We start from the raw sequence: 17558 nt of genomic DNA on the forward strand, positions 1-17558 counted from the left end.
TCCTGGGTGCTTTTTGAACAGGTCTCTCTTCTCTCAGCAGTAATGCAGATAGGGTGAGTAATCTATCTTAATGGCTTTAAAGAGAGTTACGGTAGTTGTGGTGTCTCTAGTTCCCACCTACTCCCTGGGTGGTTTAAAGTTTCCTGTGGTGTTTGAGGTAGTGGAAGTAGCTCTGCCTCTGTTGTTCCTGGGAAAAGGAAAGAGCAGCTTTCCTGAAGCAGCCTGCCAGGAAAGCCAACATAGAGGCCTTTGCTGTCCAAACACGGCACTAATTAATTTTACAAGGGTATTCTTGGTTTATATTAAACATTACAAATAAAAGAGACTGAGGGGACACTGTGAAATTTTAGGTAAGTCGTGCCATTTATGGTTTAACAGGTCAAGATCCTGCATCTTGAACTGTTCTGGAAGGTATTTAGTACATTTTACATGGCCATTTTACACGCATTCAGTATGTGCACAGCCACGAAATCAGCCCTAACAGAGAGGGCAAAAGCAGAGCAAAAACAGTGCCTAGCAATCCTAAAAGCCTTTGCAAGTGCAACCCCAGGAGCCCTTGCACCAACCGTTGATGTCTGTGGAGAGTTGGAGCTGGAGCAAGGAGGTTTGGAGAGAGTGCTTGTGCTGTTTGCAGGCTTTTTCAATGGTGTTCCCAATATACACACTTATACTTAAGTACACGGTGCTTTGGAACACAACCCCAACATAAAATGGCCATTGCCTGTAATGCATGTAGATTCTGGGGCATGTGTTGTCAGTGCCCGACTACAGATTCTGCTTAGAATCAGTCAATGGATTCTGCAGAAGCTAAATTTCCCAAACAACTGTCAAAGGCAGTGTCATACAGCAGGACATTAGCAATACAGTGGTACCTCGGGTTACATATGCTTCAGGTTACATATGCTTCAGGTTACAGACTCTGCTAACCCAGAAATAGTGCTTCAGGTTAAGAACTTTGCCTCAGGATGAGAACAGAAATCGCGCTCCGGTGGTGTGGTGGCAACTGGAGGCCCCATTAGCTGAAGTGGTGCTTCAGGTTAAGAACAGTTTCAGGCTAAGTACAGACCTCTGGAATGAATTAAGTACTTAACCCGAGGTACCACTGTATCTGATCAAAGTGGCTATGACAGTTACACCAAGTGGAACTAGTGAAAGGCATCCCTAACCTTCAATTCTAGGCATAGTAATGAACCCAGACTCATTCTGCTATGTACCTCATTGATGGGTGGAGGTTTCCCACCTCACTGTAGGCCAATTTTGACAAGAGGGTGGGAATGCCCACGTGGCAATCACATGACATCATTATGACATCAGATGACAAATTCAAAGGGGCTTGTTCCTCTGAACGTATGCTGTCAGCACCAATCAGCAGAAAAAAAATATGTTTACATCTGTAGAATGAATCCAAGCCATGTCTGTAAACAGACATTCTTCCTCTCTGTTTACGGTCGCCTGCAAACAGTCTCTGACGGTGCACTGTCAGGCAAAGATCACTGGTGCTTGCAAAGGCACAGGGCTTTGCAGGCACGGTTGATCAACACTGCTTTGTCCTGTCTTTACCCTCCCTACCACTGATGCTATATATAGTGCCAGGTATGGAGGAGTTGGGCATGGCTGAGCAAAGACAGCCTTGTGAGCCAAATGAAGAGGGCTGCTGGGCTTAATAGGCCTCTGAGCAAAAGGATTCCCAGCACGGCTCTGTGCAGCCTTAGGCTACAATTCTTCCCTGGAATTAAGTTCTATGGAATCCAGTAGGGCCTCTTAGTAGGTATTATAGAGCTGCACTGTTAATACACAGCACTATATACGTCTACTCTGAATTCACACTGAGCACAATGGGATGGGTGGCGCTGTGGGTTAAACCACAGAGCCTAGGACTTGCCGATCAGAAGGTCAGCGGTTCGAATCCCCGCGATGGGGTGAGCTCCCATTTCATAGTCCCAGCTCCTGCCAACCTAGCAGTTCAAAAGCACGTCAAAGTGCAAGTAGATAAATAGGTACTGCTCCGTTGGGAAGGCAAACGGCGATTCCGTGGCTGCTCTGGTTCGCCAGAAGCGAATTAGTCATGCTGGCCACATGACCCGGAAGCTGTACGCCAGCTCCCTCGGCCAATAAAGCGAGATGAGCGCCGCAACCCCAGAGTCGGTCACAACTGGACCTAATGGTCAGGGGCCCCTTTACCTTTACCCTGTACTAAGTGGGTAAAGGACTGCAGCATGAATTTATTTCAGACACACTAACTGGACACAGATATCCCTTAGAAAAGCATGATCTGCCATGGGCAGAATGCTGATTCACACAGCCACTTTTTTACTTAGTAAAGTTGCGTTAACTTTACCATGTCACTCATTTGGTGTGCTGAAATCCTCCTGTGTATATTTCAACATGTGCCCAGTTCATGCCTCATTATGTGCCAGTTTAGACTTTGAAACATTTGGGAGCAACCCAGCCTTGGATGCTATCAAAAGGTTGCATAAGGCCTGTTCAACACTAGAGACCATGTGAACTATGCTCCCACATACTAAATTACAAGATTCATTTGAAGTCAGAGAGAAAACTTGTCTTAGATTTCAACAGTTCATAATTTGTTTTCAGGACGGTGGGGGATCTTTGCAAGCATAATACCAAAATCTGTGGATTGGCTAGAGGAAAACTATTTCTTTTTTAAAATGTAAAGTTATCTCTACTGCATACTCAGAAATGTGCATGTTTACTCAGATGTATTTTCAATGTAGCTTGAACAGAAATTGCTTCAACACACATTACAAAAAGAAGAAAACTAGGACTCCGGGTGACCTAATTTCTTACTCATCCTTCGCCACTTGGCGTTGCTATGACATAAGCAGAGGCACTGCTATTGCTCAGTCTTCTGGAAACACGCCATGTTCCATTATGGTCCCCTGGGTATACTTCCAAAATCTGGACAAACCAGCCTTTATATTTAGCTGAAGCCAATCCTAATGCCTGCCCATTTGTGCACTCCCTGCTTCAAACAGATCTGTATATACACTTCCCCGTGTTCTGAAAACTAATGTTTAAAATTACTGCTGTGTTGTACTACTAATCCCTTTTCATCTAAAATATTACTCTTTCCTTTCTAAAAACATTATTCTAGAACAAGTGGGGAACCCCCCCCCAAAAAAAAAACCTGTATAAGGCTGCATTCTCTCGGGGGCAATCTTCCAGGGGTGGACAAAGCCAGTGTTAGAAGCAGGTGGGCAATGTTTTCCCTACTTTCCACCTACTTTCATCCACCTTCACCCCTCCTTAGTGCTCACATTAAATTACACCAAAGGTGACATGAAAGCAGACCGCAGGCTGCCGACCCTGTTCTAGAGCTCTAATTCCGAAGGACCTCTACGGTTAAGGAATAACAAGTTTGCTGTAAGACCATTATACATCTGAGGGGGTGATTAAAATTTAAAGGAAAGAACCCCACTTTTATGCTGTGGCTTCTTAATAAAATGCTATTGCTTTTGAGTGAGGGAGAAAAAAAGGGGAGGGGAGTGAAGGAGCAGAAAGAGACAGGAACGTGTGGCCTGCCCGGTTTTCTTTTATTCTGTGCCCACCACCTATTCAAGCTCTGCCCATCCCTGGTGTACAACTCCCAAATGAATACTCGCAAAGGAATGCAGCTGTTGGCATAGAAAGGGATCGCCACATCTATTGGATCTTCTACAGAAGGGGTGGAGCACCTCTGGCCCAGGTACTAATCTTGTCCTGCCATAGGATCAAAGTTGGCCTGCAAGCCTGCTTTGCCCAAATCACAGCTACCTGTCCATCAGCTTACATCTGGCAGGGTTCAGCCATGCAGGACTCTGTTTTGCCAGCATGGATTGAATTCTCTGCTCATCAGACATGTAACCACCACTGACTTAAATGGAACATACTCCCATGTAAGTAGCATACAATTGCAACCAAAAAAACTATCCATTTTGGTTTAAACTTTCCAAGTGCTAAGCAAACAATAAAGTTCAGCAGAACTAGGAAGCTTACCTCCAAAGCTAACAAGGCAATTCACATTGGTTAAGATCTCTTTGATTAGTCCACTGAGGACAGACTAAGCATGTGCTATAATTAAGTCAGGCAGAAAAAACATCCAAAGCACAGGTAATCTTTATCAAGTTTCTTAGGACAACTTCAATGCACATTATTAAACTTAAACGAATGTCTGTTACATGCATACATTGTGTGTGTGTGTGTGTGTGTGTGTGTGTGTGTGTGTGTGTGTGTACACACACTCATATTCTGTAAAATAGGGGCCCTTTACACCATTTTGGGAAGGTGTATGCATGAAGAGTGGCATATAAATGCCTAAAATAAAAACAAGCAAACACAACATAAGAATATCCATCTGGATCAGGCCAATGCCCTCTCTTGTCTAACACCCTGTTCCCACAGTGGCCAACTGGATGCCTATGGGCAGCCAGCAAGCAGGACCTGAGTGCAGCAGCACACTCCCCACTTGTGATTCCCAGCAAATGGTTTTTAGAGATATACTGCCTCTGACTGTGAAGGTAGAATGTAGCCATTGTGGCAAGTAGCCATTGATAGGCTTGCTACCAAATATTCTGTCAACAGTGTGTTTCTTACTGAACAAACCTGTAGGATCCATGCACTTCCAAGCCCGTACTTGTGACTTTCAAACTTTTGACTTAAAACATCCTAGGGCAGGGAGCAGCTAACCCCAAGTTGGGTGGGGGCTGATCCAACCCCTCCAGTTTGTCTGTCCCTGCTGCCTGCTTCCAGCAATTTTGGCAGTAGTGGCAAGGGGGGTGGGGATGATGTAGATACAACACTGGGGTTGTAGATACAACACTGTATGTAGATACAACACTGGAGCTCAGAACAACTATTATTATTATTATTATTATTATTATTATTATTATTATTTAGTCACCATATCTTGCCCATGGCAACTGTACACCGATACATTAAAACCAAGAGATAAAAGAAATACATTAAAAACATCCCACCAACTTCTAAAAGGCCACAAAAAAGGTAAATGCCTTCGCCAGTCAGCAAATCGTTCATTTGATGAGCAGAGTAGGGGCAGTAACCCTGGATCAGCTGAGGAGGAGGGATTGTGTGCCTGTCTGACTACCCACTTTTGACCACACCCATCACTGGCAGGAAGCCCCCGAAGGACTAACCAAGGGTTAAAGCTGTCCTCAGACCAAGAAATGGTAAGCACTCCTATCCTAGGGGCAACATCTTTTTAAAAAAGTACAGTAGTACATATGAATACAAACTCAAATTTTGAGCCGGAGCATTTTAAACCTTTGAACAATTCAATAATTAGACCATTAAGACGATAAATAATGCAAGTACAGTAGGTATGTAGAGGGAGACAAGAGCAAATGCAGCACAAATGATAAGAGACTGAGCTACAAAACAGTAAATATCCAGTTCAAATCCCGCTTCGGTAATGAACTCCTTAGATGGTTTTAGACATGCTACTCTCCCTCAGGCTCAACATTTACAATAGGGCAGGCATAGGCAAACTCCGGCCCTCCAGATGTTTGGGACTACAACTCCCATCATCCCTAGCTAACAGGACCAGTGGTCAGTGATGATGGGAATTGTAGTCCAAAGCATCTGGAGGGCCGGAGTTTGCCTATGCCTGCAATAGTGGGATAATAGGGCTGAGGGTTGTTGTATTGCAACTAGATAACGTATGTGGAACATTCTGAAAGTGCCAAGCAAATGTTATTATGTATCCTAGATTGGTTACAGGCATAGCCACACTTTGACTACTAAATGAAATCACCATAGACTAGAAAGGCAAACCCATTACTTTGCAAGTGACACAACCCAGTAGTGATGCATAGTGTCCCATCAAGGGTTCATTTAACTCAGCAATACTGATTTCCTATCTGGGACTGGGAAACCACAAGGATTGTCAGGGTCTGTGAGGCTGCAATGCATGGCTGGTGAACTTTGCACAGGTAGCTAGGTCTCAGGTTGTGCAGACCTGTACACAGATAGAATAAGAAGCCCAGATATCAGTCTTACAAGTTTTATCCTTCTCCCTTGGAAAGATAACCTTTAAATAGTATTGGGCAATCTATTTATTTTCAAAGGGACAGAAAAACCTACTGACTTATTGCTCATTCCCCATTAACATTTGTTTGAAATATGTACCCGAAGGATAGTTTCTTTGAATCTATGCTAATCATCATTTTAGTTGCTGGCTGGCGAGAGGCCAGCATTTTCGCTGCTAGGGAAGCAAGGCCTTTTTAGAACCATGCCAAGAGGCCTAGCAATGCACTTGGCATTAAAGCTGCCTTCGGGAGAGGGGGCAGGGGTGGAAATCAAGAGTTTTAAAAAATATAAGAAGTGGACTTTTAACTGTCATGAGGAACATAACCACAAGCCTTTGCACAATCAAGGTCTTTGCAAAAGGTCACGCTTGTGCAAACATATGAAGAGGGAACTTAGGTCCATTTGCAAAGTTCCAAAAATCCTACTTTATTTTAAATTGAGGGTCACCTTTCAACTGATTTGTTACGAGCTGCACGTACTCCTGCAGCAAAGCAAGAGAAACCATATCTCTAATGCCTGAAAGGTTAAGCTAAATGTCAGAGATTGCCGAGCCTTTTGCAGTAGGCAAGAGGAGTGCCATCACAAACACCCCCCTCTAATGGCAACGGATGTGTGTGTAAAAATAATTAACTTACCTAAGCGGTACCTCAATCCCAACTTGCTCTAGCTTTACTGCTGCTTCGTTCTCTGTTAGCAGTCGCCACAGTCACAAGAAGCTTTCTCATAAGGGGCACTCGGAACATCTTTTTGTCTAGAGCACATCACTTGTGGTTGTCATTAAGGCAACACAAAACGGAAGAGAATGATAAAAAAAAGAACTCTGTAGGCAGGATAATTTTTTCCTTTGAATTTGATACTAGAAATTTGTATTTGATTTGGGATTTAAGATTCAGGTGTGGAATTAGTTTTCCCTTCCTACCAACTGAGACAAGGATTTTAAATTATCCCATGGCTATTTCTCTCGCTTATCACAATGCCATTGTGGTTCCATTCACTGGCAAATCTTGACAACACTCCACTCAAAATAATGGGGAGGGAATGCATAAAAGGAAGATTAGGAAAAATGAAACCTTATAATAAAGCATACAGCCACTAGCCTAGTGCACAGAGCCCATCAGAGCGCACAGAACACAACCCAAAGCCTGATTAGCAGGCCCAGAGATGACCAGGAAGCAAGGCTTGTGGTGGCAATGCCTGCTCATTTCGTTTTCCCTCGGGCAACGAGTTGTCCCGCGCGCCCAGCTTCATTTCACACGCCTGTGTTGCAGGACAGCCCGAGAACGCGTGAAGGGAGGGCAGAGGAAGCCCCGAGCTGCGCGCCGAGAGGGAACCTCCGGAGCTCGCCAGTTCCTCCAGCGCGCTTGCCAGGGCGCCTAGAGAGCGAGACCCCCGCGCCCCCGGCCTCCCTTACCCCGTTGGCGGCGGCGATGCGGATGATGAGCTGGATGGCCTCCTTCATGTAGAACCTGCCGTCTCCGCCGACCACCAAGGTGGCCGCCTGCCTCTCGGCGGGGTCGGTGGTGGAGATAATGCTCTGGATGAAATTCTCGGCGTAGTTGGCATTGCCCTGGAACACCTTGACGCGCTTGCGGAGGCCGCTGGTGCCGGGCTTCTGGTCGGGGTAGGCTTTGGTTTTGACGGTCACGATCTTCACCATGGTGCCGAGGGCTGGAGCTGGATCGGGCGGGCGCGCTTGGGGAGCTGGGCTGGCTGCAGGGTGAGTCTGCCTTCGCCTCTCTCCGCCTCTAGTATCAGCGGCGGGGCTGGACTTCTGCAGTCACCTCTCACACCGAGCAGCCAGCTCCGCCCTCTTAAAGCCGCAGGCGCCGGAGATGAGACTCCCCTTCCGGATCGCCCGGCCTGCAGCCCCATTCAGAGCTTCCCCTTCCCTGCTCCGAGCTGCGCCGATGCAGCCCGAGCCTGGGCGCGTCGATTCGGAAGCAAGTGCCCACTGATTTCATACTGAAGCAGGTATGGATGTATAAGACGGCAGCAGCCCATAGCCGACAGCTGGAGTACGCACAGATCCGAGACATATTTCATTCATGACTATTTCACTTTGTTCAAACAAAATCAAAAAATCCTTTCCAGTAGCACCTTAGAGACCAACTATGTTTGTTATTGGTATGAGCTTTCGTGTGCATGTACACTTCTTCAAAGGATAAATGGACATAAATCTGATATCAGGAATCGCAAGACAGAGAAACCAGTAGGAGACTTCAATCTCCCAGGACATTCTATACAAGATCTCAAAGTACAGTAGCTGTCTTATTACCAAATTATTTCGGAAATAGACTGGAAAGAGCAGTTGCTGAATTGCAACTTACTACCAACCTTAAAACCATGGAGAGACCTGGTCTGAATAGAGACATTGGGTTCTTATCTTATTATACATGATAAAGCTATTTTTAGCCATCTCACCCCTTGCTTTTTCCTGTAAGACCAATTGCAGTCGTTAACAGTTGTCAACAGGTTTACCACACCTATCAGCCAATCACCCATTCCCACCACCCTTCTGAGTATATATATATATAAAGGTCTGGTGACTTCTGTTTCAGTGTATCTGAAGAAGTGTGCATGCACACAAAAGCTCACACCAATAACAAACTTAGTTGGTCTCTAAGGTGCTACTGGAAGGAATTTTTTAATTTTATCATAGACAAAGTCCAAGCTTTTATTTGTCCATCATCTTGCTCTTTGGGGGGCAAAATGGGGTCCTTGAGCTGTACACCAGCACTGCTAACAAATATATAATCATAACTAGTTCTCTTGCATATGGGTTACCAATCCAGCTTCTGCTAGTGAATTTATTTGCTCACCTCCTTTAAAAAATAAATGTATTTGAAGTATGGTATAATCCCTTCATTCCAGTTTTAACTGTATCAAAGCATGGTTAAGTGAAACAATCCTATATTGCTTCCTTGCATATCTGTCACCACCTCCCTCATCCTCCATGGTGTGCTGAATTTAAGATAGTAAGCTCCTCGGAAAGGGGCCAGCCCCCTCCCTTATACTTTGAAAAACACCATGTATGCTCACACACAATGTTAATTATAATCTATTTTATTCAATTAGGCCACAATTTTCAGAGAAGGGAAGATGGCTCGGGGGCGGGTTAGGTCAATAATAAAGTCAAATGGTTAAAAACAAGGGATTGTAGCCAATGCTAATTCTACTCAGAGTAGACCCATTGACATTACTGTGCCCAACTTAGGTCCAGGAGTTCCCATGGGTCTACTCTGATTGGACCTTAATTGGATACAGCCCATTTTGATTTTTTTTAAAAGCTCAACAGATCAAAGAATTCTAAAATATGCAAGTATGTGCCACACAAATTGCTTTTGGAGTTTATAGCTCTGGGTTACTGTACACTGATGAGCTTTGAAGTGGAGCTTCTCAAACTGGTTACACTGAGCAATGTTTCCTGAAGTTGCAGTATCTTGGATACAGTTTTTTCTGGATTAAAATCAGAAGCAAACTTCACTCCACTTTTTAAAAAGTGACTTCTTCATAATGGAACAATGAGCAGTCAGATAGAAGATTAAATACTGCATATGCCCCAGTTATTTAAAGTATTTTTACCCCACTTATCAGTGGCAAAAAGGCTCCCAGAATGTAATATAAATATAGATATAAATATAAATAATAAGACAATCCTTGTCCCTCAGGAATAAAATAAAAAATGCACAATATAAATGGAAAAAGAATTGGGATGGAAGAGGGGAAATAAGCCATTTTCATAATGGCTACTATTGGTAATGGAATGCTGCACTAAACAGACTTTAGTCTGACCCTGCAGAGCCAAGTCATATGCTCTTATGGTGATGCTCAATTGTGTGTAGTTTTCTTAGTTTACGAAATGTAGCCACAGATGTAGCCTTCTGTGATGGAAGACTAAGTTGAGTGTGTGAGACAGGGGCTGCTTAATCCTTTCCCCCCAGATATTTCTCACAATCTTCTCAAGCTGTTTTACCTTGCAATGGGGGGGGGGGTTATGGTTAGACAAAAAGAAACATGTGCCTGTATTTTTGCCCCTCTGGATGAGAGGGAAGAAAGGAGTTTTGTAAGGAACAATTTTAGCAGGGGTGACCCCTCTCCTTATTTGGCAGCTGACACTTTGGCAAATGCATTTTATAAAAGAAGAAACTCAGAGAATAAATACTTGGAATAATAATTTCCCCAAATGTGGGTGTTTTTAGACAATTGACACCTGGGAAAGGTGTTTAATAGTCCTTAGAAGTCTGTGTGTGTCTGCCAAAGCCCTTAGACATTACTTCATGCTCTCACATATGAAACATCTGGTTTGTGCAAAGTGAATGACTGCTTTAATCTAGCTTCAAATAGGCAAGTATGTGAAGAAGAAAAAACTCCACTTACTGTTTGGATAAAGGTCAGAGTTGCCTCATCTGAAGTCATGTAGAGACCTATTGCAGGTTCTGCATGATGCTGTAACCTGCGGAGTGTGGCATGAGGATGGAGTTTGGAATTATCTAGCAAAGCATTTATGCATATTGTCATTATTTTATAAGTGTTAATTTAAAAAAACCCCACTTAATACCATCACCGCTTTAAATTAAATAATTCAGCATCCCACAAACCAAAGCATAAGCATGGTTTTGCAAATCCTATTTGACTTTCATGAAGCTTTATCTTACTTTAGAACAACAAAAAGCAGTTCTCATTATTTTGCTCTTAAAAATTAGCTTACCAGAGGCTGATGCTTTCAGCTACAGTACAGGGAGGCCAACATTGGCAAGCCCTCTGAAAAAAAAAATTCTGCCTTGTCTTTGGGTTGGTCTTTGAGATGGTAACTCCCAACAATTGTGCTAGATCATGTAGCCTTACTTTATGAAGGAAGAGACGTACTTGTTTGGCTTTTTCAGTCCAATATAAAAAGGGAGATGGAAAAATCCATAGATAGTTTGGTTAGAGCATGGTGCTGGTAACACCAAGGTCACAGGCTCGATTCCCATGACAGCAGCATAATCCTGCATTGCAAGGGCTTGGACTAGATGATCCTCAGGATCCCTTCTTGATCTTCAGTTCTAAGATTCTCTGTGCCATTGACACCATGCATGGCAATATTTGGTAAATGGATGCCTTTATTCATGAGCAGCAAAAGGGATCAGTAGATGTTTGGTGATGGAAAAAATTGCAACACACAAAATCACACTATGCTAGCCCTGATGGAAGAATTGCCAAGATTCTTAAGGTATACTAGTACAAGGAAATTTAGGACTTTAAAAACCAGTACCTTGATTTATTATTTTTACTTATCTCTCTATACTTTAGAGGCCTTCCTTACACTTTAGAATACATGGTTCATTTATTATTCCTTGCTTAAACATGTTGTTTTAGCTTCCCTGTTTAAAAATTACTTTCCAAACATACATTTTTCATTAGTTCTACAGTTTCTTCTATATATATACACACACAAACATATATATGAGAACAGTTTTAGATAGACTTAAGCAGGCAGTTTCTGCACTTGACCAAGCATGGTTTAAATTTCATAACTGACATTTACTTGCCTAGTATCCTGTTACGGCATAAGAAGCCAGTCTACAAGAGTGGCTGTGATATAAATATAGCTTTTCAAGACTTCTTGCACTTTCTTAGACAAGGTCATATAAATCTGATCTCTTATTCAAATTATAAGCCTGTTTTTAGTAGGCAGTTGTAACATTTCCTCATAGGTGTTTTGAAACTTTTTCAATTCTCTCTTTTGAAACGTGAAAACCAGAACTGTACACAGTACTCCAAGTGCAGTTGCACCAAAGATATGTACTGGCTCGGTTTTTCTCAATTCTTTATCTAATTAACCCTGATATGGTAATCATTTTTCATAGGTGTCATACACTGTGTTGCCATTTTCATTGAACTATCCACCACTGCTCCTAGCCAGTAACTGCCAGTTCAAAACTTGAAAACATATACAGTGGTACCTTGGGTTACATATGCTTCAGGTTACATATGCTTCAGGTTACACACTCCGCTAATCCAGAAATAGTACTTCAGGTTAAGAACTTTGCTTCACGATAAGAACAGAAATCGTGCTCCGGTGGTGTGGTGGCAGCAGGAGGCCCCATTAGCTAAAGTGGTGCTTCAGGTTAAGAACAGTTTCAGGTTAAGAACGGACCTCCAGAACGAATTAAGTACTTAACCTGAGGTACCACTGTACATCAAATTGTACATCACCTCCAGAACGAATTAAGTACTTAACCTGAGGTACCACTGTACATCAAATTAGGATTTTTTACCCCAATGTACATCACTTTATACTTCCTTACATTCAATCACATTGGCTATTTTGATGCTCATTCATCCAATTTGGAAGGCTGCTTCTGGAGCTTCTTTCTGTTCTTACTGTCATAAACAATTTGGTATCGTCAGCAAACTTTGCTACCGTATTGCTCATTCCTAACTCTTTGCCATTTATAAACAAGTTAAAAAACACCAATCCAAATAATGATCCTATTCTTACATCGCTTCTTTGTAAGAACTCTCCATTTATTCCTACTCTCTGCATCCTGTGCTCTAGACACTTACTGGTTCCTAACAGGACCTGTCATTTCCCCCTAACTGCTTATGAGTCTTTGATGGACATTGATGCACCAGATAAGCTCAGTATAAGCTTAATATTGGATTTGCCTTCCCCATAGCAACGGTCACAACTTTGGCGGAGAAGCCATTGCATGAAATTCTTTAAGTCTAACATCAGGCAGTGTGTGCAGTGGTGCATCAACGCCACCACAGAACAGTGCAATAAGAGGGTACCCCTTAGAGGAGTCTAGTTGGAAGTCTCTGTCCAAAAGCCTAGGTGTATGGCAGATGGGCCACAGAGCTTTCTTCAGTGGCTTGGGAGGGTCATCCGTGTAGACCTGTGTCTTGGGGAGGACCAATTATTCCTAGTCTTGAGTATCGTGTGCCTGCCCTCCACCAGCCCTCCAATGCCTAAGCCAAATCCAATTTACACCTGAAATCAATAAAGTTGTGGCCTAATTTTAAATTCCAGAACATTGCCCTGTCAAGTTTGTTCAGGGCCACTGCATCAACTGAAATGCCCTCTGTGCACCAGATAAGCTCAATATAAACTTAATATGGCCATTATCTCGGTCGCACTGTTTTCTTCCATCAGAGTCGATGGACAATATGGCGAAGAAGAAAAGACCCTGTATCCACAGGGTGGACATGGTCTTTGAATCCTCTTTGAAATGCCCTCTGTGCACCAGATAAGCTCAATATAAACTTAAAATTGGATTGTGGTGTAAGCTGACAGCCCTTGCTTGAATCAGTATATGAGCAAGCAAACAGCAGAGCAGTGGGAGCTGAAAGTGTTGGCAGCAGGGGTGCCAACTTGAATAAAATATTGGGTGGGGGGCAGGTAAGGCCTGCCCTGCATAATAGAACACATGACATAGTACACACACACACCATTATTATTTCCCCTGCACCTGATATCAAGTGGATGCAGCTTGGCAGAAATAGTCTTATGGGCTAAATTGGGGCTGGGGGCCTAATCAGATCTGCAGCTGGAAGTTCCTCACCCCTGGCAAAATGACTTGCTAGCGATAGGGGTAGCAATGTGTAAACTTCCTGTTGGTTATTGGGAGGTTATTGGTTTGTTTTAGTTTTATTATATATTTTGTATTCTCATTTTCTGTTGTGAACCATCCTGGGATCTTTGAATGAAGGGTGGGATACTATACCCCCCCATACAATATCTACTGGATATGCTCAGAGTGTTAACATCTCAAATATCTCTAAAAGGTTAGTTAGACAAGACTTACCCCTTGCAGAACCCATGCTGTTTCTCCTTCAGCAAGACTTATTCTTCCTTATGATTGGCAATCCTAGCTATAACAATGGTTTCCACCAGTTTTCCCACGACAGACATTAATTTCTCTCATGGATGGATGCCCTATGGATCAGCTGATTTGGCAGTTTTTATTTCATCAATGAAGTCTAGAATTTCATCTCTTGTCACCACTGTTTATTTCAGTTCCCAAGATTCCATTCCTTAGAAAGTTAGCTAAAGCACAGGGATCTTTTACATCGTTTGCAGTGAAGATTGAATTCTTTGCATCTATGCAATCTCCTTTTCCTCCTTTAGCACGTCTTTGACTCCTTTGTCATCCAACAGTTGAACCGCCTCTCTAGCTGCTTTCCTCCTTTAATGTATTCAATATTATTTATTGTTGATCTTTTTTAAAAAAATATTTTTATTAAACAATTTCAACATAACAAACTATCAGTCCAAATAGTCAATTACATTATTCTTCCCCTTTTTTCCTCCCCATCCCTCCTACTCCCGCTCACCAAGGACTTTCATCAGCTCCCCTCTGATTTCTTTCCACATATTGTTCTCTGCATGTTATAAAATTGTACATATCCTTGCCTTATCTATCATGTGTTCAACTAATAAATTTGTGGATGTTTATTCAAAACCTGCCAAGGAGTCCAGATCATTCTGTTGTCTTTTTAGGTAATTTGTAAAATTATTTATTGTTGATCTTAATGCTTTAATGATGTGCTCCTTGGATTATTAATTTGCATCTTGGATTGTCTGCCTGATACTTTTTTCCTGTGTGTGTGTGGCAAAGTTTGCATTCCTGCATTCCTATATTACTTTTGGGCCCAGTATTGCCACCCACAGGAATTCCATGAAGGAGTCTGCCCTATGGGGATTTCTAGTTTGCTTGCCTCAAAATCACTGAGGTACAGAGCAACACCACCTCCAGTGTGCCCTTCCCTATCCACTGTATAGTGTTCGTATCTCATACCATGCCTACCATATTTCCATTGTGCTCTCTGTGTCCATGCTCTCCTTTAAAACCAAGCACTCCATCCATCTTTATTCTAGCCAATCTCTAGCATGCACATATAAACACCTATGCCAGCTCTCTTTTTCCAAATGTCTCTGGCACATGTGTTTCACCTTATGGAATTTGGTATCGTCTTCTCCCATTTGGACAATCAAACATTTTCACCCACATCTCCTAGGGATGTTTTATCCTGAGCCTATACTTCTCAGCTCCTGTTGGCTTTCCCCAATCAGTTCAAAAGCCGCTTTGCTACTTTTTTAGTTTAAGCACCAACAGTCTGGTCCCACCCTGAATGGATATACTCTTTAGAATGGAGGGGAGGAACTGATAAAAGTACACACAGCCTGGTTTATTACAGCTCAGGTGAGCGAGCTTATGCCAGTTTACAATTCTCATGCCCCAACTGGGTTAAACTCAGTTTCTTTACTTGGTCTTAACCCTCCACCTCCCAATCCAATTTAGAGCAAGGAATAGAGCTTGGAAAATGCAACTTCATATGTGTTTATGTATGTGTATGTATGTGTGTGTGTGTGTATTCCACATATTAAGACTGTCATAAAAATAGTCATGCTAAATATTGCTTATTGTTGTATTAATTCTCACCACCCAAAGCCAGAATAAATAAAATGTTTTCACATTGCTCCCAAAAGATGGCAAACTCAGGTTTGGGCTACTCTTCAAAAATTTAAGTTAATTTTTGTGGATGAGCCATTGCAAATATTGCTCTGTAAATTCATTCTATGTACTCCTCACATGCTTGCCATAATCAACTGGACCCTCTTGGTATATCTTAGACATTGTGATATGATGGGTTAATATTTAAAATATCATGGATTTTAGCTATCAAGGACTCTGTAGGTCAAGTCCATCACCTGCAGGAAGGATAGCACAGACAATGGGTGCTACAGACAATGCACTGATTGTATTATTCACAAGGCTGAGAATGAGGTGGACCTGCTCGTTATAGAACAGGTGCAGTTTTTGCAGAGTCTTCATGACCAGTTGTACACAAACATGCAGCAATAGTACAGGTTTAAGATTATGAATGCATGATTGACCATTTCAGACCCAAATCCCAGATAAAAGGCCATAGCCAGCTTTGCAATCACAGAAAGCTGCAGTTTTGAAAGTGGAGCGAAGAAACTTTGATGTGAGGCATCATCTTCATATTGCACTCTGATGTTTGTCTTTATGCACAGAAATGTCTAGGAATATTAGAACGTGTTTTCTGGATCAGACCACCTCTGTTAAGTCCCCTGCTTATGTATGAAACTGTACAGAAAGGCAAAGGCTGAAGATTTGTGATAGATTCTTGAAAAGATAACCACAATAATCCAAAATGAGGAACAGATTCTTGGTTTTAAAAATGATGAGATAAATCAAGCCATCCATGTGCATCAACGTGTAGTGCAAGATTGAATCTTTTCTACAAGGACCAAGAGAATGCCATTTCCTACCTATGATAGCTTAAGGCAAGATAGAATAAACACAGCTGTATATCCATTCTTCTTGCTCATTCTGTGGCATCACATGCTGACAGACCTGCATACAAAAAGCAGAAAAAGGAAATAACAATTTAAAGAGAAAAATCATTTGTATTCGTGCAAGGACTATGAAAAGTGTCGATAATTACCTATGATATATTAACACACACACCCCATTTACTTTTCTTGATTTGAATGTTTATCCCACACTTCCCCTGTAACTAGTTATAGAATAACATCTATGTTTTGACTTTTGTAAATACGCTAGAGATTTACCTCTGGAATTCTACATAATTACCATATTTTTGAGGAGGCATTGGGAACTGCTGCGGGGAGAAGGAAATCAGCAAAAATCACCCCCATCCCTCCATTAGTGACATTTCCAACTAGAGCAAAGGCACAAGGAGGACCAAGTGGATTCCACCCACTGAGGATTACTGGTCAAGCATCCTTTCCTTTATTATTACACATTGTGAAAACCCTGATCTACTATTGTGAAAAGCCTAGACTTTTGGTTAATGAAATGAATGAAAAACATAACTGTTCTACAATATGTGACAAGCCATTCAAAATATACCTCTGTAGCTGCAATGTGTGAAATGGCGGGCTGTGCACTGCATGCTGCCTCAATGCTCATATGCATGTATTTAAGTGGATGTGCAGTATGGGTAACATGCATTCGTTCCCACAAAGTGACTGAACTCTAGTGACTCCGTGAAGGGAGCGAAAGTCTGAAAAATGACAAGCCTGGCAACTTGTGCTAACAAAATTTAAAAAAGGGAACCCTCAAGGCAAAAGCAGGGAGAATGCTTTATCAAGTATAGTTACCAAAAACTCAGTACTATACCTGGGAACTAGCGACAGCTGGGTCTTATGTAATAGGAAAACAGAACAGAAAAAGGCACAGGCATAGACACTAGAGGCAGTTTCTCCATCAGCTCTTCTTGTACCAAAACATCTACATTTAGAGAACAGTTTGGGGGTTTACTTTGGAGAGCTGTTCACTGGGGAAAACACTGAAAATTGTTATTGTGAGATCCATGTGTATAACTCTGGATCTAAGATGTCATGAAATGAAGTTTATCCTGTACTTGAAAGCATTGTGCAAACTTGTAGAATAGGAAAACAAATCTATCAACAGCATGAAATAAATACTGTACATATTTGGCTATAATGAATGCCAATACCCAGCCATGGACACAAA

General features: G+C 42.2%; 3 protein-coding genes across 10 annotated transcripts in view; 1 reads left to right on the top strand and 2 right to left on the bottom strand.

Moving 5' to 3' along the window:
- The window catches only part of PGM1 (phosphoglucomutase 1), a 29423-nt gene extending 21614 nt beyond the window's left edge, over positions 1–7809 (bottom strand). The window contains exon 1 of the mRNA XM_082227601.1: positions 7457–7809. Within this exon, the coding sequence (XP_082083727.1) occupies positions 7457–7702 (246 nt within the window). The 5' untranslated portion in view covers positions 7703–7809. The remainder of the gene's footprint in view (positions 1–7456) is intronic.
- Positions 1–17558, bottom strand: part of EFCAB7 (EF-hand calcium binding domain 7) — a gene marked incomplete at its 5' end in the record, with an annotated part of 57630 nt that overhangs the window by 9960 nt on the left and 30112 nt on the right. For 3 of the 7 annotated variants that reach the window (XR_014220935.1, XR_014220936.1, XR_014220937.1), the window contains 3 exons: positions 10423–10498; positions 13836–14216; positions 16328–16412. Coding sequence is in view for 3 of the 7 variants with exons in the window: in XM_082227599.1 (XP_082083725.1) it covers positions 16338–16412 (75 nt within the window). The other 4 variants (XR_014220938.1, XM_082227599.1, XM_082227597.1 and 1 more) reach the window with 4 other exon arrangements.
- ITGB3BP (integrin subunit beta 3 binding protein) overlaps positions 1–17558 on the top strand; it is an 85564-nt gene that overhangs the window by 4008 nt on the left and 63998 nt on the right. The window lies entirely within an intron of this gene.

Source organism: Podarcis vaucheri (genome assembly GCF_965113315.1).
Source record: "Podarcis vaucheri genome assembly, chromosome: 6".
In the NCBI taxonomy this organism is placed as follows: Eukaryota; Metazoa; Chordata; class Lepidosauria; order Squamata; family Lacertidae; genus Podarcis; species Podarcis vaucheri.